Genomic DNA, 26,764 nt, shown 5'->3' on the forward strand with positions numbered 1-26,764 from the left:
ATAAATTGATTTGAACCCAAACTCTTTCATTAACATGTAAACTCACAAGTACAATTTTATTTTTGTTATATATTTAAATATTTTTTGAAGAGTTGATATCTCAGTATAGGGAATGAAATTGTGCTAGTCACTACTAATTTAGCATTCAAACATTTCCCTAAATTCTTCAATGCAAAAGTGCATTTACAATATAAACATGCCATATATGAAGCTACAAACCACAATCTCACACTGGAGTGGATTTCAGATTCCAGACTCAGTTCAAATGGGGTGAGGAAGAAAGTGCTAACAGAGCAAATCAGACACAAGCTCGTGGGGGCTGGGCAGCGAGTCGTCAAAGCGGAATCTCTTGGACACCGTGCTGCTGTCCTCCGGGATATTCTCTTTGTCTTCCCGGTCACTGCAGGTGCCATTACAAGAGGGCCTGTGAGTCCTGTCCTCAGAGGACCTTACTGGATGATCCTGACTTTGAGAGGAACTGGAGGTTTCTTCAGGGTGAAACAAGTTTCCAAAGTCCCACTGCTGTAGCCAAGAGTGAGAAAGGCAGATTTCGGCTGTCGGTCTTTTCCTTTGAACGAAAGCACCAAGAAAAGATTGAGATCTAAAAATCGGGTTGGAAATGTCTGTAGTTCAGTACATTATAGGCTTTTTAAAATTTATTCTGAAAATAATACACACCCATAGTACAGGATGGAACAATAATAAGAAAAGTGGAACACCTACAGTTTGTTTAAGTCTGACATGTACTGAAAATTCAATTTATTGTGAAGCTTACAGACAGGACTATCTAGTCAAAACACTTGGGAACATATTTTAGCCTTGCAAATAAAAATCAGTAAAATTATAAAGACTCTTGGGTTTATAAACCCTTTGCAGGAAAATACATGTAAGTAAATTATAATCTCTATTATTAATTACTTTATTCTTAAAAAGTAGTAACAGTTAAATCTTGAAAACAGAGACTACTCTTCAAAGATGTTTATCTAATATTTTTACTTTTTAAATTTTGTTTTCTCTTGTGAAAGCACCATGTTCAAATGTCACAATATTTCAGAAAGAAAGAAAACCTCAACCTTAACATAACCACCATTATTATTAGAACGTAGGTTTCCTTAGTCTTTATGTTCCATTTTTATGATTATAAAAAAATTAAGGTGCTCATGACGGAAATTTTAGAATCTAAGTGAAAAATATTTAAGAAAACTAAACAGTGTAAAACCATAAACACATAGAATAATCACTATTTCTATTAAATAACCATCTATGAATGGTAGCCTGCCAGGCTCCTCTGTCCACAGGATTTTCCAGGCAAGAATACTGGAGTGGGTTGCCATGTCCTCCTCCAGGGGATCTTCCTGACCCAGGGATCGAACCGCGACTCTTATGTCTCCTGCACTGGCAGGCAGGTTCTTTACCAAGAGCACTACCTGGGAAGCCCAAAATAGAGCTAGTCAGTGTTTGTTAAGACTTGCATTAAGTGTAGGTTTTCTTCTTAAGCAAATAAGGAAAGTGAATCCTCCAGGAGATTAAGTAACTGTCAGAGTGAGAAGACTTGACAAGTAACAAAACCAGGATCCCAGCCCAAGACAGTATATCACAGCTTCTGAGTTAGATGCAGCCAAGGCATTTTAAGGTAAATAGGGCTGATCCGGAGGCTTCCCAGGTAGCTCAGCAGTAAAGAATTCACCAGCAATGCAGGAGACGTGGGTTCCATCCCTGGGTTGGGAAGATCCCCTGGAGGAAGAAATGGCAATTCACTCCAGTATTCCTGCCTGGAAAATTCCCTAGACAGAGGAGCCTGGTGGGCTATAGTCCACAGGGTTGCAAAGAGTCAGACACGACTAAGCAACTGAGTACACACATTCAGGACATATCCAGGTAAAGAAAAGGAGGTCAGCTTTTTCTTTTCCTGCTTTGAAGTCGCCAATGAGTGAGGTAAGAGTTTTAAGACATACTTTCAAGTACCTTCTTTAGTAGGCAAAGAGTATCTGGCCCTTAAAAATCTGACAATCAGTATTTGAACTTGTTATACAACTATGGTTATTTCACTATAAATAATTCACAACAAAGTCTCATCATAACCAGCCATGTATATTATAAATCTCTGGTGTGTGTGTTCAGTTGCTCAGTTGTGCCTGACTTTGTGACCCCATAGACTATAGCCCACCAGGCTCCTCTGTCCATGGGATTTTCCAGAATACTGGAGTGGGTTGCCATTTCTTCCTCCATGGGATCTTCCTGACCCTGGGACTGAACCCAGGTCTCCTGTGCCTCATGCACTGCAGTGGATTCTTTACTGCTGAGCCATCAGTTCTACTACAATCATTTTAAGGAATTTCAGAGGACAGTAGCAGGTTGACAGAGAGACAACCCAAATCTCTCTCCATTCCAAAATTTCCTGTTACATATTTTATATTTCCTATGTTTGAAGTTATGGATCTGTCATTTAATGATCTCTCATACCACCTCTCTTCCCATTTTACCTGAAACTTGAGAGAGCATACATCTAATAATTTTATACTGTTTTATAATGTATCTTTCTTAATAGTCATATATAATTTATTTTGTAATAGTGTTTAAGTAAATTAATATTACTTACTCTGGATTTTTTACTAAAAGGCTCTGGATGAAGTCTGTGGCCAGCTGTGAAACTGATGAAAAAGTTTCTTCCGAATAATCTACATTAACTTGAGAAATATTGAGGTATGTTTCCTGATTATCTTCTCCCACAAATGGGGATGTGTGAGTTAACAACATATATGCTATTACACCAACATTCCTGAAAAAACAAATAACTGAGAAGATGGGAACTTAAAATGTGTGTTAATCTTAAAACATGTATATAAAGTAAAATTGATTCTTGACATATTCCTGTCCTTAAATCTTGTGCAGTTAAACTACAGATTTTAAACTGCTTTTTAAAGTTCCCACAGTATACTATTAAAGCTGAAATAATTATGTTGTCTCAAAGTTTGCCTCACAGAAAAAGACTGAGGGAATACACATGTATGTTATATAAAAATAATGTATTAAATATGTATCATTATATCTACAGTCTGCCCTTCACACAGATACCTGTTTATCAAGTACACAAAGCTGTCCTGAGTGGCATTTCCCAAATGGTGTTCAATGACACAGTAATGATCCGTGAGACATAAATAGGATTCCATACAAACAGAGGCTGCAGGTTTGGTAAAGCACAGTACTGGGCAGACAGATTTCTTTTTAATTGCAAAACTTTTAGAACCATAAATATGTTAATGACAACTCCTGTGTTCAGGAACCAGAAAAAGACAATACATATATAGCACCTATTTCACCCACTTCTTTAGCCATAGGACCCTTTTTTCTTAGCAAATCCATTTCATCCCCCTACATGGCAAACTAAACTCTTCCTCTTGGTCTGATGGAGTCAGTCTGCCACTATGGTCTCAAGTAAAGTTCTGGTATCAATGCCATCTCTACCCTATAATATTCTGTCTGTGTCAACCATATAAACTCACAATACCCAAGAAATATACTCTTATAAAACTAAACTTTTAAATGGATCTAATCTCATTTTTCTACTGAGTAAATATCTTTCTAGTTCTAGACCAAGATCATATGTCTCCCATCTGGTGCTTATCTGCTGCTTCCTTCATGGTTATTAAATAGTATTCTATCTTTATTATAGAACATATAGCATAGTACTGTGACTATTCTGTTCTTTTACCAGAAGGAGTCTTCCTCCAAGGAAAGGGATTTTCCTGTTTATTCCTGTACTTTGGCTCAGAGCCAAAGTGTTACTAAAAAGAATGAACAGGTAAATGTTTTCCTGTGGCATAATAATGATAGTCAAATAAAATCTTTTAAAGATAGCCTTACTATTTACATTTTGAGCCAAAGAACCACAGCATATGTACTAACCAGCTCTTAATAAAGGAATACAAGTAACTAACAAAATCTCACCACATATCTGTTGCTGTGGTAATGGGATCGTAGTTCAGGATTTCTGGAGCTGAAAGAGAAAATAAAGTTCAAACTCAATACTGACAAATCTAAAAACATGAAAATTGCTTTGCAGTAAACTGGATTTAATTTTAAAGAAGTACCAATATATCAGCAGAAATTTAGCACAGTATTTATTATCCTGTGATTGGACATTTAGATATACCTAATGTTGAGAAAATTATATAACCAGATGGTTCAAAAGCACCAATTATATTCTGGGAGTAACCAGTAGTTATGCAGTATTTTTTTAAAAAACGATTAAGATTAACCTCAGAAAAAGCAACTATGAAGAAGTAAAATGTTAGAAGCTAAATTCTTTTTACAATTTTAGTTTTATTACTCTGTTAGGAATTAGTTTGAGTTACTTTATTAGAATGATTTCAGTTTTTCTTCTCAGGGTAAATGGACTCATATGCATTCAAAAATGACACTATGAACAAACCAGCTTCCTGGAAGTGTTTTAGATTTTCAAATAGATTAAATATCCCTTTTAAACTATGTAAAACCTAGTTTCCTAAGCAATTAATTTTCCACTGTCTCCTCCTTTGCCCACTCCCCACCAAAAATATTTAATGTTACAACATAAATTCTTTATACTTTCTGAACATTACTATAAATTTCAAATTAGTAGAGTCCAAACTAGTATCTATACTTGAATAACTTTTCAGTTTCACAGTATGATTTCATAACTTCTGCAAGCATAACAGTCTGGTTAATAAAGCCTGTGAGTCACATATATTGTCAGCCTGCATGCACCACCTGCTACATTTCACATACTTCTGTGAGCTATATTATCTATAATTACAATCATTATTCTAGGACACTGTAGCCTCTATCAGAATTCAGAAGTTAGTAATTTGCTTTGTTTTTCATTTTGGGAAAGTCAGCTCCATTGCTGAGTAGTACCTGTTCTGTTTACTTGTATCTTTTCAATGCCTGCATAGGGATATCAATATGAGCAACAAGAAAAAAGTGTAAAAAGATTGTTACTACAAATTAAAATACTTTACCATTTATGTGCTGCTTTACAAGACTTAAAAAACATCTTTCATCTCCATGATCTAATTTGTTGATTTAGCACAATATTCCTAGATTATCTAATAACAGATTTTACTTAACACCCTTCTTTTTCAAAATCCTCCTTTTACAACTCTCAGCAAAAACCTCACTAGGACAGAAGTAAAAGTGACATCTATTAAACAAAAAGGCTTCAAATGCAGTAACACTGATTCAGTTTTCCTCTTTTTTCATTTTCTTCTGCTTCCTAACTTCCTTTTTACCTATTTTTCTTTATGTACAAAGCTTTTACACACAAACATTAAACTTTTAACTTATATGTCCAATGTCCTGTAAACTGTGATTGTCTCAGTTCACTACAATTCATTTAAATGTGTCAAAACCAAATTTCAATGCACTAAAATCCTTGAACCAAATAGATCTTGGAGTTACATGCCCTAAAATAGTTCTATATAGGTATCACTTATTAATAAATTTCAAAGTGGTATATAAAATAAAGGAAATTCTTACCCAAGTATTCTGGTGTTCCCATGATTTCCCGGAGTTCACATGCATTTCCTATTTTTCGAGACATTCCAAAATCTACAATTTTTATGTCCCCAAGAGGATATATGCTGCTCAATAATATATTCTGTGGCTAATAAAGCACAACAAGAAATGATAAATAATATAAAACAAAAAAAGAATACTAAACTCAAATCAGAGGTAACTTAAGTAGAATTTGTTTAGCGATTAAACATTTATTGAGTCATCCACTAAACATTTACTAAACTACTACTTAGGAGGAGCTATATAATCAATGATAAATAAAGAAAAAAATACACTTCAAGAGTATTCTTGGTTTAAATAAAAAAAGATGGATACATTGATTGATTAACTGATTATGATATACAGACTACTCAGTAGTAAAGATCGCTTAATTTTGCCCATAAGAAAGTCCCAAGAAAGCTTTGCAGTAGAGATGATGCTTAAGATGAATCCTGAAGGCTAAACAGAAGCATGCCAGTGAGAAAAGTGGTCTAGGGAACAGCACGGAAGAAGGCATGACCAAATAAACATGTGTTTACACCCAGAAAGAGCTAATGGTTCAGTACAGTGGTATGGTTCTGTGTCTGACTATTCCCAGGATTGTACCTGAGATAGAAAGAGGCATGGGAGGGTATATGAAAAGGAGATCATCCAGGAAGGGAAGAGTCCAGTGTTCAAACAATGAGAGACAATTTGATTCAGATTTCAAGGTTCTTGTATGGCTAGAGAGGAAGGATAAGGAGAAAGGATAGTAAAACGAGAGGCTGAAGTGTTAGCTCAGGGTTTGGGAAGGGGCCTGAATGGTCTGGGGTGGGGTGTGGAGAAAGGAAAAGCCAAGAGACTAAAAGCCTCAAGAGAAAGATGAATGAGCATAATGGGAGCAAAGGAGTAAGGACCAACAGGTTATCTTCAAGAGGTAGCTAAAAATTAAGTATTTCAGAGAGACGGTTTTATAAGACAAAAAGTCCAAGATGTGGCAATAAGAACAGGATGCAGTGACATGATGGTAGCATTAGAACATATGTAATGATGGTTTTTAAAAGCCCAGTGATTAATCTGAGCTGCTCACAAATGCAGTCTTCTACCAGTCAATACAGAAGTAAGTCCACCTAGCACATGCACAGTCTAGACAAGCATGAACTATTGTTTCCTCTCAATAACAGTTTGCAGTCAGTTGTGCAAAGCAAGAGCAGAGAAGGAAGAGAGATGTAGTGGTACTTAAAACTACATTACATTACCTTTAAATCAAGGTGCACAATGTTATTCTGATGTAGGTAATGAACTCCTTCAAGTATTTGTTTAATGAGTCTGATAATGTCATTTTCAGAAACCATTTCAGCCAACTCAGGTAAACACAAATTGAAAATTTCTCCACCTGCAGCACTGAAACAGAATTCAAAGAATAGAAACTTGAAAAATCATTGATCTAAAAATGACAACTTTTAAATACTATATACCTTTAAGTAAAAGATATGGCCACCTAAACTTTAATCTCTCTATACATACACATTTGATTTGGTGCTGGGAGGGATGTTTAAGAAATAAAATAAACGACAAGAATAGTTTAAAGTCTGGGTGCTAGTATTTACCTATGAGCTCAGCTCTGCTCTATTTTACTCATTTATTCATTATATGTAAACATACCTGTCATCTGTATATAGATAGATATTTTGATTCTCAAAGCAATCATGTGAATCATGGGTATCATTCCCATTTTGCAGATAAAAGAAATAAGTACAAAGAGGTGAAACTAAGTGAGAGGGCAGAATCTGAATCTGTATAATATGGATGAGAATCTACATTCTTAACCAATATCCTGCATTGCAGCTTTACAAAGAATAGTTGGGGCCAGAACCCCAATTTTTTTTCTTTGTTTATAAGAACTGAATATCTAAAGAATGCCAACAAATGCATAATGGAAAATTCCTAGATTTGGAATCAAATGATTGAAATTTAAATCATAAATCTGCTATTTGCCAGGAATATAATTTAGGGTCAATCACTTATTTGAGCTTCCTCATTTGTAAAACAGAGATATAACTGAACTGATTTAGTCCTTTTTTCCTAAGGACTAAGTCTACATGAATGAAATAAAAACTGTCAGAAATCACCCCCAAAAAATCTAGATGGTTATTAATAAAAACTTATAAGGTATGTTTGGGAATATCTCAAGTAAAGCCTACTCTATATGATAAATCAGAAACTCATTTATTTCACAGAACACTGTTTCCCCCCCTTTGGTTCACTCCTGTATCCACAGCAACAAGAAGAGTGTCTGACACATAGAAGGTACACAGTAAGTGTCTGTTGAATGGATGAATAATGGAATAAACAGTCATTCTTCAGAGCAGCTGAAAGTACAATTCATTAGTCTTGGTGACTGTCAAGAGGAAGAAGTATGTCATATATATCTGGAGTCACAAGAAGGAAAAAGAATCAGTGGTCACAAATCTGAGTCTCATTGAAAGTCATAGGACTGACCCTTCACACTTGCAGAGGTAACCAGGCTATCAGGGCATCTGTACAGAGCATGCCAATTAGAAGCTGCAGGGCTTTGTTGCTTCACACTTTACAGTATTTCAGAGAAATCTGTGGGACAGCTGCTAAGGCACATGTGGTAATGCTTCAATAATGTTTACTTCATATCTCAATGACTTCCAGCCCCCCAAACTCCCAGAGAGTTCATGAGAAACGAACTTCAAGATCTGACTTCAAGATTTCATAGTAAAGACAATCTGAGTATGAAAATTTTACTTTGCTATAAAACATTGTAGTAGTGACCTCCAAAGTTAGGTACCGGAAGACAATGTTAGAAATTCATTCATCTAAAAAAAAACTGATCTTTATGAATAGCTAATATTCAGACTACACATGTGGCCCCTCAGTTTACACATCAATTGTTTATTTGTCATAACCCTGCTCAAGGTCTCCTTAGGGAAGAGGGACTCCACAAGCCAAGCTACTTAGGATACCTCACTTCTTCCCTTTCTGGTTATGTTATTCAGCTTTAATGAAATGAATCTTCTCAAAACAAGTGGTCAAAATATATTCCTGTAAGGACACTACAGATAAGGTTAATAATGCAGTTGTAAGCAGATAAGAAAATGAAGAGATACTTCAGATTCTCTTAGAATAAGTTCTTTGCTAGGCCCTTTATAAGACACATCTGATAAGAAATCAGGCCAAATAATTAAAAATTAAAAGAAAATTGTATGGAATATGGATTCCTAGCCACTATTAAAATATGGAAAATACCCGAAACTATGGGAAATACCAGAGAGATCTAAATTCTTCAGTATACAGCAGTATATGGCAGCATAAAATGCTTAGGTGAAAAATTCCTTCTTGAACACTTCATAATTATTTATATACCAACACTGACATTACACTCTCTAAAGTTAATTCAATAGACAGAATCCTCATTAATTCTAAAATTCAAACTAAAATAAAAGAAAACTACTTGAGAAAATATATGTAAAGCACTTCCCAGTGCCTAGACATAAGAGGACAGGCTGCCTGTAGAAGTACCCACTAAAACAAGGCAGCCTGACTTCTATTCAGACTCTGCCTAACTAGTCACCTGAGCTGGGACAAAACATGCTTCTGTTTCTTCTACTGATACATAGTGATACACGACAAAAAATGACAGCTCTAACTTCACTGGCTTGCTCTAAGAATTAAACCAGTTAAGTCACATAAAGTACTGAGTACAACAGATGTTATAAGAATCAAAGCAGATCACCTATAGTATTTAATACAGTGTTTGACACATAATAAATATTCAATAAATATTAGCTATTATTATAATGAGTCAACAAATATTAATTCCAAATCTAGCCAACATCCAGCCTTTCTGAATTTGGGGGCTGCTTGTTAAACTCTGATTATGAAGTCAACTTTAAAAGTCTTTGCTAAATTAAAATTCATTTTTAGAAACACTATATTTCATATATATATATATATATATATATATATACACACAAATGCACACAACATATTCTTAAGTGGAAAAAAAGGGTTATAATACCATACATTTAATAGATCACGATTTTGTTTCTGAAAGTATACATACATAGAAAAATAAAATAATTTCAAAATAGAGGAATATGTCATAAAATAGCCACTGTTAACAAATGATTTCTATTTTCTATAGGTTCTAAATCTAACACAATAAATAGATGTCATTTTTATACCAGGAAAAGTATCCTAAGGGTTTGTTTATTTCAGTAACGAGATCAAACACACACTGTGGCTGTCAGCCAACCACACTGTCTCTACCTCTTAGTTTGACCAGCTGACCAGTGCCTTTTGTAGGACTGCCATTTTTCCCACAAAAGAGGGAATGCTCTTTACCATAATTTACCATAGCTTTCCAAAGATGAAGCTACGGTAAGCAGGAAATGAAGAGGAGTTAAAAGGAGGAGAAGAAGCGATAACACAAGAAGCAGAAGTTAGCAGAAGCTGGAAGCATAAATGGAAAGCAGTGAGGAGCAGCAGACTAACAGACCCTGTGCTAAAACACGGCACCCAGAGCAGTGACTACAGAGAAGAAACAATCTCTCTGTAATCAGGGAAGCCACTTCTATCATTATTGTCCTGAAAGGTAAACTCAGATGTATTTCTACCCTTCCTCGCTATTGAAAAGTTTGCCCCTTGAAGGAACTCAACTAAGAAATTCAGAAATTTGGAGTATTTATGTTTTTTTGCTTATGTGCTTGTATATATGTTGTGCATCTGTGAGTGGATGTGATAGCAGTACTTTAGTACAGTTACACTGTCGCATAAATCTATGTACTATATACTATTTATATCTACATTTGTCTTTTACAGTTTTCTAAAGCACAGTTTAGAAATTAGTAAGGAAGTCGAGAATATCATTTAAAAAACTCCCATAACGCAATAAAGTTAACATGCAGAAGATTAAAATCAAACTACATGGTTTATCTTTCATTCATGCAAGTTTACCTTTAAATTCTCCTTGGGTAACTTCACTGGATGTGCTTTTCAAATAAATGAATATACAAATTATTTCAATCCTATCTGCCCATCAGACTGTTTTGCAGAAAACTTCTATTTTCTGTGCCACTGGCAATGAAAGTATACTCAATTTCACTATACTCTATAAACATTGTATTGTCATTTCTTTTCTGAATGCTGTTTAATTCATTTTGGGGTATCTGTGTGAGGCTACACATTATAAGTTTTCTGAAAATATATGAATATATACTATGTTCCTCTAATACTTTATTAACAGGAATCTTTACAAGTTCTTGTTATACTTTTATCATTTTTGTTCTTGACATTTCAAGCACCTTACCCACCAATTCAAATAGGTACTATAAACTTACTTCAATTTTTTAAAGAGTATACTTACTATTCCAATATCAAAATGATTTCACTTGTATTTTCATAGACTTCATGAAGATTAATCACGTGGGGACAAGATTTTGCCAATTCAAGTACTGCAATTTCATGTAGAATCTCTGCTCGACAGTCCTGTCCTCTCCTTCTCTTTTTTAGAAATTTTGCAGCATATTCTTGTCCAGTAGATTTTGATATACATTGTCTAACCACAGCAAATTTTCCTCTGGGGGAAAAGTAAGAACAAAAGTTAGTATAACACAGATACTTTTATAACTTTATCAATCCTTCAAACATCCATGCCATTAGGAATTTACCTTTGCTCTCTTAATCCAATCAAACACTACATGTACTTTTATAACATTTATAGTATCATCACACAAAAATACAAATGGAAAATGTAATATAAGACATAATTATATTTATTCTTCACCATCATATCATTAACATGATACATTACCATTGTAGGGAGAGATCTCATTTGCCCACCAACTCCATGCCATACTCTTGATATGAGTTATTTTGTTTAAGTATGATAACAATCCTATAGAGTAAATATTATTCTGTCTGGCAGACTCCAGAGAAGATATGTATCTTGGTCTATTTCCCTCTGTTAAAAATTTTAGCTTTCCTTCAAACAAAAAAAATTAAATGCAAAAATGGGTATTCATCTTATTTACGTCTATTAGTGTAAACATTTTGCCTTTCAACATCACTTTTGCCAACCTTTGAAGCTTTCTATCGCAATTTGTCAGTTGTTTTACCAGAGTATCTGTTAGTATTGCTCAGTAGTCCACAAAGCTTGTAACAGATATCAAAAGTGTACATGTTTTACGGAAAGTATCCAAAGACACTTCATGATTAACTAAGAAAATTCATGGTTATCAAAAGCTATGTACAAACACATTATTAAAGTCATGTTTATCATTTTAGGAAGAAGCATGTTTGAGCTCTATCCAATAACAGTGTTCAACATTTCAGCCAATTTTTGAAAGACTCTGGCAAACCTATGCATTCTAAAGTAAAGATTGTGAAAGTTGCTCAGTAGTGTCCGACTCTTTGAGACCCCATGGACTATACACGGGCCATGGAACTCTAGGCCAGAATACTGGAGTGGGTAGCCTTCCCTTTTCCAGGGGATCTTCCCAACCCAGGGATTGAACTCAAGTCTCCCACATTGCAGGCAGATTCTTTACCAGCTGAGCCACAAGGGAAGCCTGTGTATTCTAAGCCTACAGTTTTCCCAAATCTTGTTTCCCAAAGACTCAGCTATTTTGAGTCAGATTGTTTTAAGAAACTAATAAAAATTATTGACTGCCTACCCAGAAAATGTACACATGCCTTTAAAAAGAAAAGTTTTACACATAATTCCAGAGGGTTTTTAGATTTCAAAGACTATCCATAAAGTTCCTAAGCCTGGTTCATGGGTTCTAAAATTAAGAACTTCTATCCTAACGCTCAAATGACTCACTGAATAGCAATAAATCAGGTATAAATAAAAACCTATTTTTAATATACTTTTGATTTGGGGTAGAAGTCAGGGACAGAATAAACTGCGTATGCATTTTTATTTACTATTGTCAAGGGCAGGATGACAAAGATCCCTACTCTTTATATTCTCAATTTCCTCAAAATTGGTGCCAATGAAAAGGACTGATTGGAAATTAAGATGAAAAGGTATAGCTACTAATGCAAAAAAAATTTTTAAGAAAGTGCTAAAGCTATACTTTGATTCTTTTACATATATCAAAATAAATATCAACTCAGAAAATTTGCCTGCATAAACTTATTTGTGATAGAACTTTTCATTTAAGATTTGAGAATGTTTAATTTGTATTTTCTCACCATATGCAAAAGGAATATAAATCAAAGCATTTCAATGAGCTCACAAAAAAACTCAGTCAGTCCCTTTGTTTTATATTCAAAGTGTCCATGTTTATAGATTTTATACTGGATAAATTGAGTCAGACTAAGATTAAATGACTCATGAAAGGTCATATATGGAAATGGACTGCCATGACTTAAATTGCAGGATGTGAAATCCTAGCTTTCTATTCTGACCACTACAAAATAATTCCTTCCTTTAAGATAGTTTTTTTTTTTAAAGAAGTAGATTCACTTCTGCCAATTCTTATTTAGATTCAGAAGTGAAAATTTGTCTAAAACAAAAAGGAAATTTTAAGTTTTAGGAAGAAATTCACCTTGTAAAATTTAGGAAACAAAGGCTAGTTAGCCAAGAACTCTGTCCATCTAAAATAGTTTACAGTACCAGCTGTAACAATTAAGTTCTGCTGTAATTTTATAATTATATCTACAAGCCAGAATTCTCTCAGAAACAAAGAGCAAAATTAAATAACACTTTAACTGTTTCAGGTATTCTCATGAGGCTTACAAGAATAGTACTTGTTAATGCAGGGCAAAGATGACCAAACAATGTTGGTAATTACTTATTTGCCAATGTTCATGGCTAAATAAAAGCCCTATGAGGGCAGAAACCCTATCTGTCCCAATTACTAATCATAAAATCTACACTTCACTAACTAACACATAATAGAAACTGAAATATCTGTTGAATGAATGCAAGAGTTATGGACCTAGTACAGTACCATACATTGTGCTATTATGTATACTGTACTTAAAGCATTCACATTTTTAAACCTTCTTTGAGACTCAAAATTTTACACACATATTCATTTATGTGTGTCAACCGCTCAGTCGTGTCTGACACTTTTGATCCCATGGACTGTAACCCACCAGGCTCCTTTGTCCATGGAATTCTCCAGGCAAGAATACTACAGTGGGTAGCCATTCTCTCCTCCAGAGGATCTTCAAATATTTTTACCATAATTATCAGATGACTTAGGGGAAAAAACCAAGTATTTGTTTTCCATTCTAAAATGCTAATTGTCATTTAGAAGTATCCAAAATAATAGTTAGGGCTTCCCAGGTGGCACTAGTGGTAAAATATCTGCCTGCCAATGCAGGAGATATAAAACGTGGGTTCCATCCCTGGGTCAGGAAGATCCCCTGGAGAAGGAAATGGAAACCCGCCTCAGTATTCTTGCCTGGAGACTCCCGTGGACAGGGAAGCCCGGTGGGCTACACAGTCCATGGTGTTGCACAGAATCGGACACGACTGAGAGCCTAAGCACACGCATAAAATAATACTTAACACATAATGTCCCTACATGAAATTTAACAGAAACATTTAGGAAAATTTAAAACCTTAACAATAGTACTTAATGTATAACCTAAAAGGGCAAGGCTAACTAGATTTCCCAGCAGCTAAAAGGTCTAGTTAGTTACTCTTCTACATTCTAGAACAGACAATAAAATGTGAAAGGAGGGGGGAGGGTAAGCCACAAAAGAAGCTGACGTTTATTTCTGCATCTGCCTCACCCTTCTAACCACAAGAAGTCCTATGAAACCTTGATTCAGTTGGGGGAGGGGTGGAAAAAACTTACCCAACATGTTAAAAAACAGGAACAATGCAAAGCTTTTTGAGAACAGTCAAAAATTAACTGCTAACTTTTACATATCTTATTCTCATTTGTTTAAAGAAAAATTATAAAACATTAAACATCTTAAAACTAATTTAAAAACTTATTTATAAAGATAATTTTGTAATCATCACGTTCTAGAATTATTATGTTTGTATGTTTCAAAATGTATAAGCCTCAGAAGAAACAAGATTATGATCCTAATTTTCACTTTGCAAAGTGTGGGATAGTATCAAAATTGGTAAAATATTGAAAGAATTTAAAGCAAGTTCATGGCAGATGAAAGGTCATGACTTCAATTTATCAAGGTTTATTAATGAGACATATCAGTATTTACCAGGTGACTCATTAGGCCATATCAAATAAAAGAAAAAAGGTCTCTTTTATGAAGTTATTAAAAGATGAAATATTAGGAATCTGAATTTGTTTTCATCAGAGTTTATCATGAGTTTTTGCTCTAAAATGTTATAAACTGAGTCAAGTTTATGATTGTTATTTATGATGGCACCCCATTTACAAAACAATTTCAAATTATTAATATTGCTCCCAAAGTTTATGTTCTCTAAAACCACTGAAGAAAAAAAATCAAGTCTTTCTAGCTCCCACACAGGCTATCTCAATACAGTTTTGTTGTATTCCAGATGGTAAGATATTAACAATATTGCATCCATTCTAGACTGTTTCATTTTAAGACTGAGGATAAAAAGCTACAAAGTGATCCAGAAGAGGATACATGGATCAAGGAACACCATCTGGAAATCAGGTCATAAGATGAGCATCTAACGAAACTGATAACATTTAGCTACATTCAAATCTCTAAAGGATTTTTACATGGATATTATATGCAGCTACAAAAGGGGAACCATGTATATTAGGTAGAGATTAGTAGAAAACAGAATTCTGTGCCTAAGTGCCCACAAGATGGAACAGACATATTCTGAGGAAGTGAGTTCCCTATTCCTGAGACATTCAAATTGAGGCTGGATAAAAAAAAACTTGTCAGGAAAATTACAGGAAAAATTGCTGCACTGCATAAAAATTATATTAGAAGCCACTGACCATTGAAATTCTTCCAAAGCAAAGACTCTATGACTATTTAATGAGTAATGAGATACAGTCAACTAAAGAACACTTACTCTTTCCTGTATAATGCAAAGAGAAATAATTACAGACTTAGAACTAAACTATTTCTTAAAAATACCATGAAAGGTTTTAAAAACTATATCTTTTCATAAACCATTAAAAGGCCCAAATATTTTATGCACAAAATTAAATAAATAAATATGCCTGGAATTATGAAATAAATATGCCTTCATATTTGGTTCTTAGTCTGATGACATAGATATTATCACCCTTATTTTGTAAAAGAAAGACTGCTCCCAATATCTGACAAGTGAAAAAGCCAGGACTTGCCTTCATCTTTGACATAAAAGACCACCAAGAACAGAATTACTTGCCATGTTTCAGTCAATTTTTGTTTTCACATTGACATTATCAACACAAAAAAATCATTCATACTATTTTACTGTGCATCCATCAACACAAACATAGGCTTTTACTATTTTAACATAAAAATCAAACTAAAGACAGAAAATGATCACCATCCTCCCTTTGTTAAGTGTTTAAATTTAAAGCTCAAAATGCTGAATACATAACAAATTATTTGGTATATCTTTTGTAATTTTCATATATATTCAAATGGTAGTGTTAAATTTAGGTCTCATAATCTCAGGTCACTCCTCGGCCTGAAGGAATTTACACCTTCGTTAAACAAAAACGGATCAGTATCAGTGTAAATAAATACAGGTTTTACTTACAGAACATGCACTGTTTGTCATATGGAATTATATTATCAAACATGAATTAATTCATTTTGTTTAGAAAAGAGAAGGAGGAGAATCTCCACATTTTTTTAGGCTGGCACAATATCCTGAGAATTAGAAAAGCTATTCAACAAAATCTTTATAGCATTCTACTATTTTATAAATATTAACTTGTTTAAGACTCACAACAACCATATAAAATATATACGATTGCCTTCATCCCCACTTCTCAGATGAGGAAACTACAGAACTGAGAGGAACAGTGCTTTGAGATCAAATAGCAAATGGCTAACCCCAAATTTGGATGTGACAGTCCACTATGCTAAGCTGCCTCTTCCCTTGGACAAACTCAAGTAAAAGCCCTGACTTCCCACCATGGGCTATGAAGTGAGGTGTGATATATCATACAGGCTCAGTAACTCTCCATGGATTTGATTTCCAGGTCACTTAAGACTAGATCCCTGTATATATCAGCAGAGATGAGGACTTTTCTTCCTAATCATTGCTAAATAATAATCAAGTGAGTTTTATAAACATATAGACAAAGAAATCCTGTGATTTTAAACACACACACATCAAAAGTTTCCTTACCTTCCCAGTTCTTTAGATGTAAGTGTATAAAAATTATTAAAGTTTTCTACTTTAATTGGGGTTTGAGGAGTGGTAGTTAGCATGCCCGAAATACTTCGGCAATCAAATCTTCTCCTCAACATGATGACTCCCAGATAGGCTTCTTCAGTCACTTATTTTTATCTGTTTAAAAAAAGAGGAGACGCAGGGTATAACTTATATGCAATTAAGGGGAAAAAAATGTTATCTCAGACAGGATATGCGTTATACTGTACAGCTCCAAATATAGCTATAAGGTACAACCAAAAAAAAGAAAAAGACGGAAGAAGATTTAAAAGCATATTCTACCCCATAAAAAGAAAAACAAAGACCAGACACAAATTGGTATCACCTAAGCTACTGAATTTCATTTCAGAATAAAACTACTGAAAATGCCTGTAAGACCTACCAAATTCTTTTAAAAAGTTAATATTGTAATATAATCATTCAATTTCATTTTAAAACTTTGATTCTTTAAAGTTGTATCTGCACATAACGATAATTTAACATAGAAAAACAATTATTCATTTTATATTTAATTTTACATGGGCAAACAAATATAGTGGCAAATTCACATGTTGTGAGTTATATTCCTGACATCTGAGTCACTAAAAGAAATAGACTTGCTTCATGGGTCTTAGATTCAGGACCCAGCACAGAGTATGAAGAGCTGTATAATTTTGTCGGATGAGTGAGCAACTACACATAAAGCCCTATTCTGGAGTTCTAATCTGTATCTGAAGCTCATACTTATCTGGAACTTTTATGAAATTTACAAGTATTCAGTTTTAATATTAAAACTACTATTTCACATTAGTTGAATTCATATAATGACAAACTACATATTTTTAGATACTTCCTTCTGCTATGCCTATGTAACAGAGATCCAGTATTATTCTTCTAGCACACTCTTACAAGAATCCCTAAGCTTTTTTCCTTTTCTGTCACGTTTTTCCTCCGTTTATTTCCTACTCGACATGTTCTATACCTTCCTACATTCAAATGCCACCTATATTCAACTTAGCAAGTGAACAGTGTGATTAGAGGGGAGTGATCTCAGTTTCTGTATTTCCCTGGTTTTAAGTCGGCATTTTTTTTCTCTTGGCCTTTGGAAAAACAGACCTAACTAGTTTTGAGGTACATCTCTAGTGCTCCAAAATTAGCAGAGTACCACTCTGAAAATAACATTTGGATTGAGCCGCATCTGAGTCTGAATCCCATTTATCCATCATACCAGTTATGAGGCATTTACCTTTGCTGCTGTTCTGAGGTGAATTATGTCCCTCCCTTCAAAATTCCTACCTTAAAGTCCTAATCCCCTAGTACCTCAGAAAGTGACTATATTAGGAGAAAGGGCCTTTAAATGGGTAATTAAATTAAAATGAGGCCATTAGGGTGGGCCTTAAAGCAATACGCCAAGTTAAGTATCTTCATTAAAAAATTGTGATTAGGATACAGAAACACACAGGGGAAGACCAGATGAAGACACAGGGAAGAAGGCCATTCACAAGCCAGAGACAGGCCTCAGAGAAGCCAAGACTGTTGACACCTTGATCTCAAAATTCTATTCTCCAGAATTGTAAGAAAGTTAATTTCAAGTTGCTTAACTCACCCTATCTACAGTACTTTGTTACAGCAGCCTAGCAAAGTAATACAGCTACTTTTAAAAAGAAAGAAAGTAGTATTTCAAATGTGTCGGAAGGGATACAAATATAACAAATGCTTGGAGGTTTCAATCTTATTCTTTTGTTTGAATTAAAAACAATTAATCACAGAGTTGGTCCCTTCTTTTCATCCCACTAGCTCTGGGGAGGAGAGCTTATCATTTCCTTGCCGACATATGCCCCATTCAGACAGTTTTGAGATTTACTTTGCATTTCTCCTGATTACTAGCGAGGAAAGCTGCAATTCTGCTGCCCCTAAACTATGGATGAATCATAGAATCTATCTTGCAGTGCCCTAAATACTAAAAATTAAGATACAAACTCATGAAGAATGACACTGGTACAGTGCTAGTCGTGAAAGCACATTATGGAGTTCAATAAACAAATAGTTAGTACTCTCTGAAAGATCTCCAGTGACAGTCCCTGCCACTGATAGCTTACCCTCTCTCCATATACAAAACTCTCACTCCAAGTTAGCTTAAACTAGTTCTTAAAATCTGTCTTTTTTATTCCGTTTTGATGAACTATTTATATACCTTAGTTCTGATGGCATTCAGTTTCACTGTTCACATATTCCTCTCTGAAAAATCAATATGGTTACCAATTTCTATGCTTAGTGTTTTTTTCTTCAGGTCATTCTTGGGCTTTAAGATTTTTTTCCCTAAATTTACAAGTCTATAGATGTGTATGCTTATGATCATACTTATGTTATTAGCATATATACAGAAAGAAGGGATATACCTGTATCAAAGATACAAACTGGGCTACATTCCCAACACTGTTCCACATCAGGCCTTAGGAATCATGAGCACAAGAACACAGCAAATTTACCCACAGAGACAGAGTGTAGGCTCTTAATTCTAAGATGTTCACCTTATCTAGATTCTAGAATCTAAGATGTTTATCTTATGCTGTAATACATCAGCTAAAAAGCAATCTATTCATAAGAATCTAGTAAAACAGACATATATTTTATAATTATTTTCTGTTCTCAAGTTTCAAAAGAATCAATATGAATCTTAGATGTTGTCAAAGACATGCTTAACGAAGCATGATTTAGGATAGTGGAAAAAAACCAAAAAGCTTTCAGAGTGAATGCATCCCAAAGTTTAACAATAAGGAAATGGTTAAATATACCTAAATAACAGGATATTACATACCTAATAAAAATTGTGCTTTCAAATATTTTAACTCATATAATGAAAAAAAGAAGATAAAACTTTATATACAATGTTAATTTTGTTATAAATATATGTTATATATAATTTTCAAATATGTTTTAAATAATATTGTTAAATATAAAACCAAATAGATGAAAATACAGGAAACTATGACAATATATTAACAGTGGTTATCTTTGGATTGTGAAATTATGGCAGTATTTATACTCTCCTTTGTTTAAGTTATCTATATCAAGCTAGTATAGACAAAAAACTAACAAATGTCTTTGGCTAAAAAAGATGGCTGTGAATATATATGACTAGACTCTAAATGCAGAAACTAACCCATGTGCAACAGTAAAACATCTCTTTACACATTAAGGGTTTACTTGGCTGGAAGTACATGAGCCATTATTGCTCAGATTTTTTAAGGCCTCAATGTTTTCTCTGCATTTATTTAGAGCAGATGGTGTTCATTATGCAAGTAACAGGCCCATTCTTATGCAAAGATCATACAGGCATTTAGGGTAAATACTAAGCAAGAATCAATACCCTGTTTAATACCACCCAGAAAAAAGAATTTTATAAATTCTGAATTAACATCAAAGTTCTATATAATAAATAATAATTTGTAACCTTAAGATATATGCCTTTATTATTATATTACTTGTGAAAATTCAAATTCACCTCAGGATCCCTCTTAAAAAAAATCCAAAGTGTGATATTTAAATATTATACTAACAGGTATTAAGTTTTATAATACCTATTTAGTTATTAGAAGGAAAATAAAAGCTAGTGTTTTTTTAGGACTGGAATAAATCATGATAATATAAACAGGGCCTAATAGTCAAGCTACTTAATAGCATTTCCTAATACTAGACATTGGAGTATGCTTAGTCTTTTACCCTAACAAACTTTTTCCCCTCACATGTACTGTTGGTCATCACAATGGATGAATGACCTATGGATATTTGTATATTTGTATGGCTATAAATGCAGCTGAAAGCAGCACTGGACAATCAGCAGTTTTTAAAACACATGCTGGTTCAAAAATCATTTTTTTGAATTGTGTTACATTTCACTCTGGCTCTCAACATGCTGGAAACACAAACTATGTCCCAGAAAAAAGGAAAAACACATTTCTGAAGGTTAGACTTTAAACTTATCTACAGACGGCTAATACACCTATATTACAAACTGCTTTAGGGATCCATACAGCATGCCATAAATCATATCTTCCTTCTATTTACAGCACTTGCACCAGTTGCCACAGCCTAAATATTTTTCTATTTCCTATCCTTTGGCCAATTTTGTATATAACAGAGCAAGAATGTCACCTTTGTCCACCAATCCCTCCACAAACACCATGCTACCCTTTACGTAAGATTTAATTCTTGGGCACACGAAGGTTATCAGTTAATTTTCTGTCTTGCATCTTCCTAAATTTCTCATGAAATTTTCTTTAACTCCAACAAGCAATCACTGACCTTTTCTTGCTTTCTTCCATAATTCACAATCTATAACCGATTCTAAATTACCAATAATCTGTGCTAGTTACTCAGTTGTGTCCAATCCTTTGTGACCCCATGGACTGCAGTCTGCAAGGCTCCTCTGTCCATGGAATTCTCACAACAATACTGGAGTAGGTAGCCATTCCCTTCTCCAAGGGATCTTCCTAACCCATGGATCGAACTGGTGTCTCTGGCATTGCAGGCAGATTCTTTATTGTCTGAGCCACCAGGGAAGCCCAAATTACCAATGTATCCCTTTAAAGAACTTTACTCCCTGCATTTGTGCTAAGTTGTTTCAGTGATGTCTGACTCTTTGCGACCCTATAGACTGTAGCCCACTAGGCTCTTCTGTCCATAGGATTCTCCAGGCAAGAATACTGGAGAGGGCTGTCATACCCTCCTCCAGGGGATCTTCCTGACTCGGGAATCGAACTCCTGTTTCTTACATCTCCTGCATTAGCAGGTGGGTTCTTTACCACTAGAGCCACATGGGAAGCCCATAAAGCTTTATTAGGCTACACTAAAAAAAAAATCTCAAGGGATTTAGTAGGCAAAATGTGTATGTGCGTATGTGTGAGTAGGTATACAATTATAGACATAATTAGGCACTAAAAACAGTAAGAGGATAATAGAAGAAGGCAAGATACAATAAAGCTTCCAATTACACAGTACTGCCAGGAAGAGTGGAATCTCGTTTATTTGTAGAGATTTTTTTCTTCATTAACTCTCTTTACAATAATTACAAGAAGAATTCAGATGGGATCAGTGAAGGAAGGAAGAGGGAAAATGTTAGGCTTTATCTGGAACTAAGTTTACTAGAAGGGAGAAAGCAAATATGATGTGATCAATAGTAAGATTTAAAAAAAAAAACCCTTATAAACCTCTAAATGGCTCTATTTAAAAATGCTCATCATGATATTCACCTCAAAGTTATCTTATAAAAATGTTTCATAAAATCTAACACATCATATGACAATAAATAAAAACATCTAGAGAATTAAATTGTCTGCTTTGATCCCTGCATTAGCTCGTTGGTACCTAGTTCAAACCCTGACACCAAGACACACAAAACCCTTCGTGGCCAGCTTTATTTCCTGCCACACTTGTATCTCATATTTTGCCTCCACATCTCTGTTACACTTTTCTGTCTGAACATCCTTTCTACCTTTCCTTAAATGGTTAACTTTTTATTTAATCTTCTTACCTCAACAAAGAATGTCATCTCCCCCAGGAAGCTTTGCTTAAAACCCACAGGTTGTCTTTAATGCCTGTACTTTATGCTTCAAACAGGAGGACCCTTGACATACCTCTTTACCTCAACATGTAACATGTTAGACTGGAATTATATTTAGTGTCTAAAGGATAACAACCATTTGCTTTCTTGCCTAAACTCCCAGCATGGTGTCTGGCACCTGGTAGGAATTTTTTTAAATGTCTGATGAACTGAACATAATATTGAATATTAAGTTTATATTAACTTAATATTTCTTAAGAATTAAGAGATACAGCAAGAATTTTTAGGTACATCTCACATCTTCGAGGGTTTAGCAGAATTTGAGATCCATTTTGAAATTATAATATTGGGGCTTCAAATGCAGCTAATCTCTGCTTAATTCAATATTTGGCTAAATAAAATAAGAAATATTTTAAATTGCTATCAGAGAACTTCAGTTTTAAACAGGATAGCCATGAAGTCTGGAAACATGGATAAAATTATTATATCATGTATTATAATATACTACCAACAGATCATTTATTTTGCATTTACCTATCTTTCCAGACTAGGTAGCCACATGTTATTATACCCCTACTTCAGCTAAGAACATCAATATTTTAAGAACTATTTCAATCAAGAAATCCAGATACTTGTCCTGCAAAAGGACTGATAAATTAAGATCCTCATGAAGACATCTGAAAGGCAATGTAAAGCAAAGTAAGGCACAAGATTACAGGGAAAAAAAGCTTTTTCTTTCTGCACGAGCATTTACAGCTACCAAGTTTTCCCTATGAAACAGAGGAACTGGAGATTTATTTATCTAGAATCCATCAAAATAAAGAATTTTCTGCTAGTGTGGCAGAAGAATCCATTTCTAATTAGTCATTGATTAGAAGCAAAGGTATTGGTGTAGGGAAAGGGACGATGATGATTTTCAGTTTCACGGAAGAGACCTTTCCTCTGAGTATTCTACTAACAGGTTCATCGGCTTGTTTGGGTTTTTTTAAGACTGAATAGAAAGTATAATCCAAGAATTTAATCCTTTGAAAAATCACAACAAGAAGCCAGCTAACTGACTCTAGTCTAACCAGTCTAGTAAACACTATCCAAGGGCTAAAGTCCCAGGTAATGACCTTAGACCTGATTCTGTGTCACTTCAGTAAGGCCAGGTGCTATCTTTTCCACCTTCAGAAGGAGAGTTAAACCCTATAATTGTGAACCAGGATGGAAAGATGTTGAGAACGGAAATATAGTGGGCCAACAAACATACGGTGCTTTTCATTCATCAGATGGAAAATTGAGTTTCTGTTGCAAAATAAAGTACTGTTTACTTATAGCATCTCTGAAGTACTGTTTGTCTGAAGTACTGTTTGTTCAGTAAGTATTACAATGCAAAATGAAATATGATCCTAGGATTAAAGATGAAACTATCATTTCACTGTTAATATTAAAATTTTTAAATGCTAAAAGTATTAACTAGTCCCTCTTTTAAAGAAGTTGCAAAGGGTCTAGGACACCACAACACATGCTGCATATAAATGAAAAGAAACTCACTAGTTTAGATGTTAGAGTGGTCCTGAAGTTCAAGGTTACATGTATTTTGGGGGAAAATGATAAATAAATAAATCAAAAAAATCAAAAGTTCATAAAGCATGTCCTGAAAACTATACTTGTCACATTATATTTATATAAACATATGTAACTTAATTCTTACAAACATTTATTAACTGAAATAGTCAAAGAAATCCTTTGATAAGTCTATCGTAGAATACAAAATACTTAAAATCACTGAATTTTGTCATCAAAATTGTAAAATACTAAAATAACTAAAACAATTGTTAATGTTTTTGACACAACCAGTACCCACAGAACACAAAGAATTCCTAAAAAAAAAAAAAAAAAAAAAAAACCCAAATCCTTTAAAAGCAATACATCTAGTAGCACTATCCTACTTAGCTGCCAATACGCACTGCAATATAGTATACATGCAATTGTAAGACAATTTTAGGATCAAGTGAAAGTGTCAGCAATGGATTTCCTTGATTCCTGCATTTAAAATTGGGTCTGTAAGTAAAAACAGGGAAATTTTGATAAAAAAATTCTCTCTTATAATTATCAAACAGCTTCAAAAACCAAGCATTTAAAATGTATTTAAATGTTTACTTAACACTAGTAAAAAAACTCTCAGTGCAAGTTTAAAGATAGAATTGTTTGATTGGAAACATGCCATCAAATTCATGTATCTTCTTCAGCTTTGCTATTAATATTCTGGCACAGTGATCAACTAGTCAAGTCTCAACTTTCCTGAAAACTGATTCTATCTTAAGTGAAAGTTGCTCAGTCGCCTCTGACTCTTTGTGACCCCATGGACTACACAGTCCATGGAATTCTCCAAGCCAGGATCCTGTAGTGGGTCACCTCCCTTCTCCAGGGGATCTTCCCAACCAAGGGATTGAGCCCAGGTCTCCGGCACTGTGGGCAGATTCTTTACCAGCTGAGCCACCCCAGGGAAGCCCAAGAATACTGGAGTGAGTAGACTATCCCTTTTCCAGGGGATCTTCCCTACCCAGGAACTGAACCATGGTCTCCTGCATTGCAGGTGGATTCTTTACCAACTGAAGCTATAAGGGAAGCCAGATTCTATCTTAGCCAACCAGTAATTCCGTTTTCAATGAGCCCAAGAGAATCTACAACTATTCTGTCCACACACAAAAATGAAAGGACTTCGATAACACAATTTTTACTTTTAAAACTTGAATATATTGCCACGTAAATATAGCTCACCTTAATTTCAAGTCCATATTTTAGAAAAGTGATGTAAAATGTATGATAGGTACCTCAAGAATAAAGCAGCTACTAATAACTTCAGCTATTAAAACAGGAAAAAAAATTTAAAACTGAACATCTGCTCAGAGGAGGGTGAAGGGGAAAGAAGAGGAGTTTTAAACTAGGACACTGTTTCTGTGGACCAACTTTTTCAAACACACAGCATTTTATGGGCATGTGGTTTAATATTTGTAAAACAAACACTTTGGAAGTTGCTGAAAACTACTTCTGGACAATTTACTATAAAACCAGTGGTGAATCAACGACAAAGTAGGTTTATCATCTTTTAATAAGATTGTGGGCCCAGGCTCAAAATGCCAGGTTATATATGCTGCCACTTGCCCAGCCATCTCAGTAGACCATGCTGTCTCAGGGCACACATTCTCAAACTCTTGAGAACCTATAAGGGCAATCAATGTATCACACATCACTGCACATCATCAGTACCAGAGATGTAAACATTACACGCTGGCAAAACAATCAGCGAATGTGACACACAGACCTAATATAACTGAAATCTTATCAATATGTGGCTTTAAAATGTTTTCTTTTCCTTAACTTCAATTTGCAGATTGATGTTGGAAGGCCTCTGTCCCATCACAGCCAGAGAAAGAACTAACATCAGCTACTAGCCACCCACAGTCTCTTTCAGCTTCGTCTCTAAGGGAATTCAAATGAAGCGCTTTCCCTATATAAAACAGAGTTGAGTAAATGTCAAAACCGTAGCCGTCACGCAGTTGTATTACATGGCGTCAAAATAAAACCAGATCGCAGGAAATCACGGAAACAACTGCAACTCGACTTCTCTATTCACTGACTTTAAAAAAATCTGTTCATAAGTAGTAACTGAAAATGTCCCACAAGATGAGCAAAAACTTTCTCCCGACGAAAGGCAGCTGTGAGCAGGATGTGTCCATGAGTCCAGATGTGAACACGTCCTGGGCCCCACACCCCAGCTGTGAACTCGGATGGGACCTGAGTGGGAGTCCCACTCGTGGTCCAAAGGGACCACGTCGACGCGACGTGGAAAGGACGCGAGCGAGCCGGTGGCGAAGGGGGTCCCGCGGAATGAGACCCGGGAAGAGATCGGGCCACACACACACATGCACAAGCACACACACCCACGGACCCGGCTGAGAAAGGCACTGGGAGGTCCAGCCGCCGTCCCGAGCGCCGCACCCAAAGGAACCAGGGAAGCAGGACTCCAGCCGGAATGCGGCAAGGGGTCCGGAGCAGTCGGGCCACCCGGGGACGACGGTGTCTGAGCCCATCTTCCCCAGACCGGAGATCTAAGCCGACCCCGGATCCGCCCACACTGCTGGCATCCCTCCTCGGGACCCCTCCCACGATCTGGGTCTCCTTTCCACCAGTAAAGGGGGCTGCTTGGGGGTTTGGAGTCGCAGCCCCCAGCCTACCCGCCAAACCCAGCAGGACCGAGGACGCGCGAAGCGGAAGACACTGACCGCTCGGGCCGCAGCAGCTTCTCCCGGGGCTGCCCCCTCCAAGGGGGCTCCAATCCCGCCCCACGCAGGTGGCCACGACAGGACACGTTCTCCAGC

At 35.3% G+C, this 26,764-nt stretch overlaps 1 protein-coding gene across 1 annotated transcript; it reads right to left on the reverse strand.

Moving 5' to 3' along the window:
- Positions 1-283: 283 nt before the first annotated feature.
- On the reverse strand, positions 284-26,764 carry STK17B (serine/threonine kinase 17b). The gene is made up of 8 exons (XM_052635888.1): positions 26,669-26,764; positions 16,811-16,972; positions 10,910-11,122; positions 6,774-6,918; positions 5,518-5,644; positions 3,949-3,997; positions 2,600-2,779; positions 284-568 (listed from the first exon to the last, which is right to left on the reverse strand). The coding sequence occupies exons 2-8, from the start codon at positions 16,930-16,932 to the stop codon at positions 286-288; spliced, it is 1,119 nt and encodes a 372-aa protein (XP_052491848.1). The 5' UTR covers positions 16,933-16,972; positions 26,669-26,764; the 3' UTR covers positions 284-285.

The sequence above is a fragment of the Budorcas taxicolor genome, chromosome 2 (assembly GCF_023091745.1).
Source record: "Budorcas taxicolor isolate Tak-1 chromosome 2, Takin1.1, whole genome shotgun sequence".
Taxonomy (NCBI): Eukaryota; Metazoa; Chordata; class Mammalia; order Artiodactyla; family Bovidae; genus Budorcas; species Budorcas taxicolor.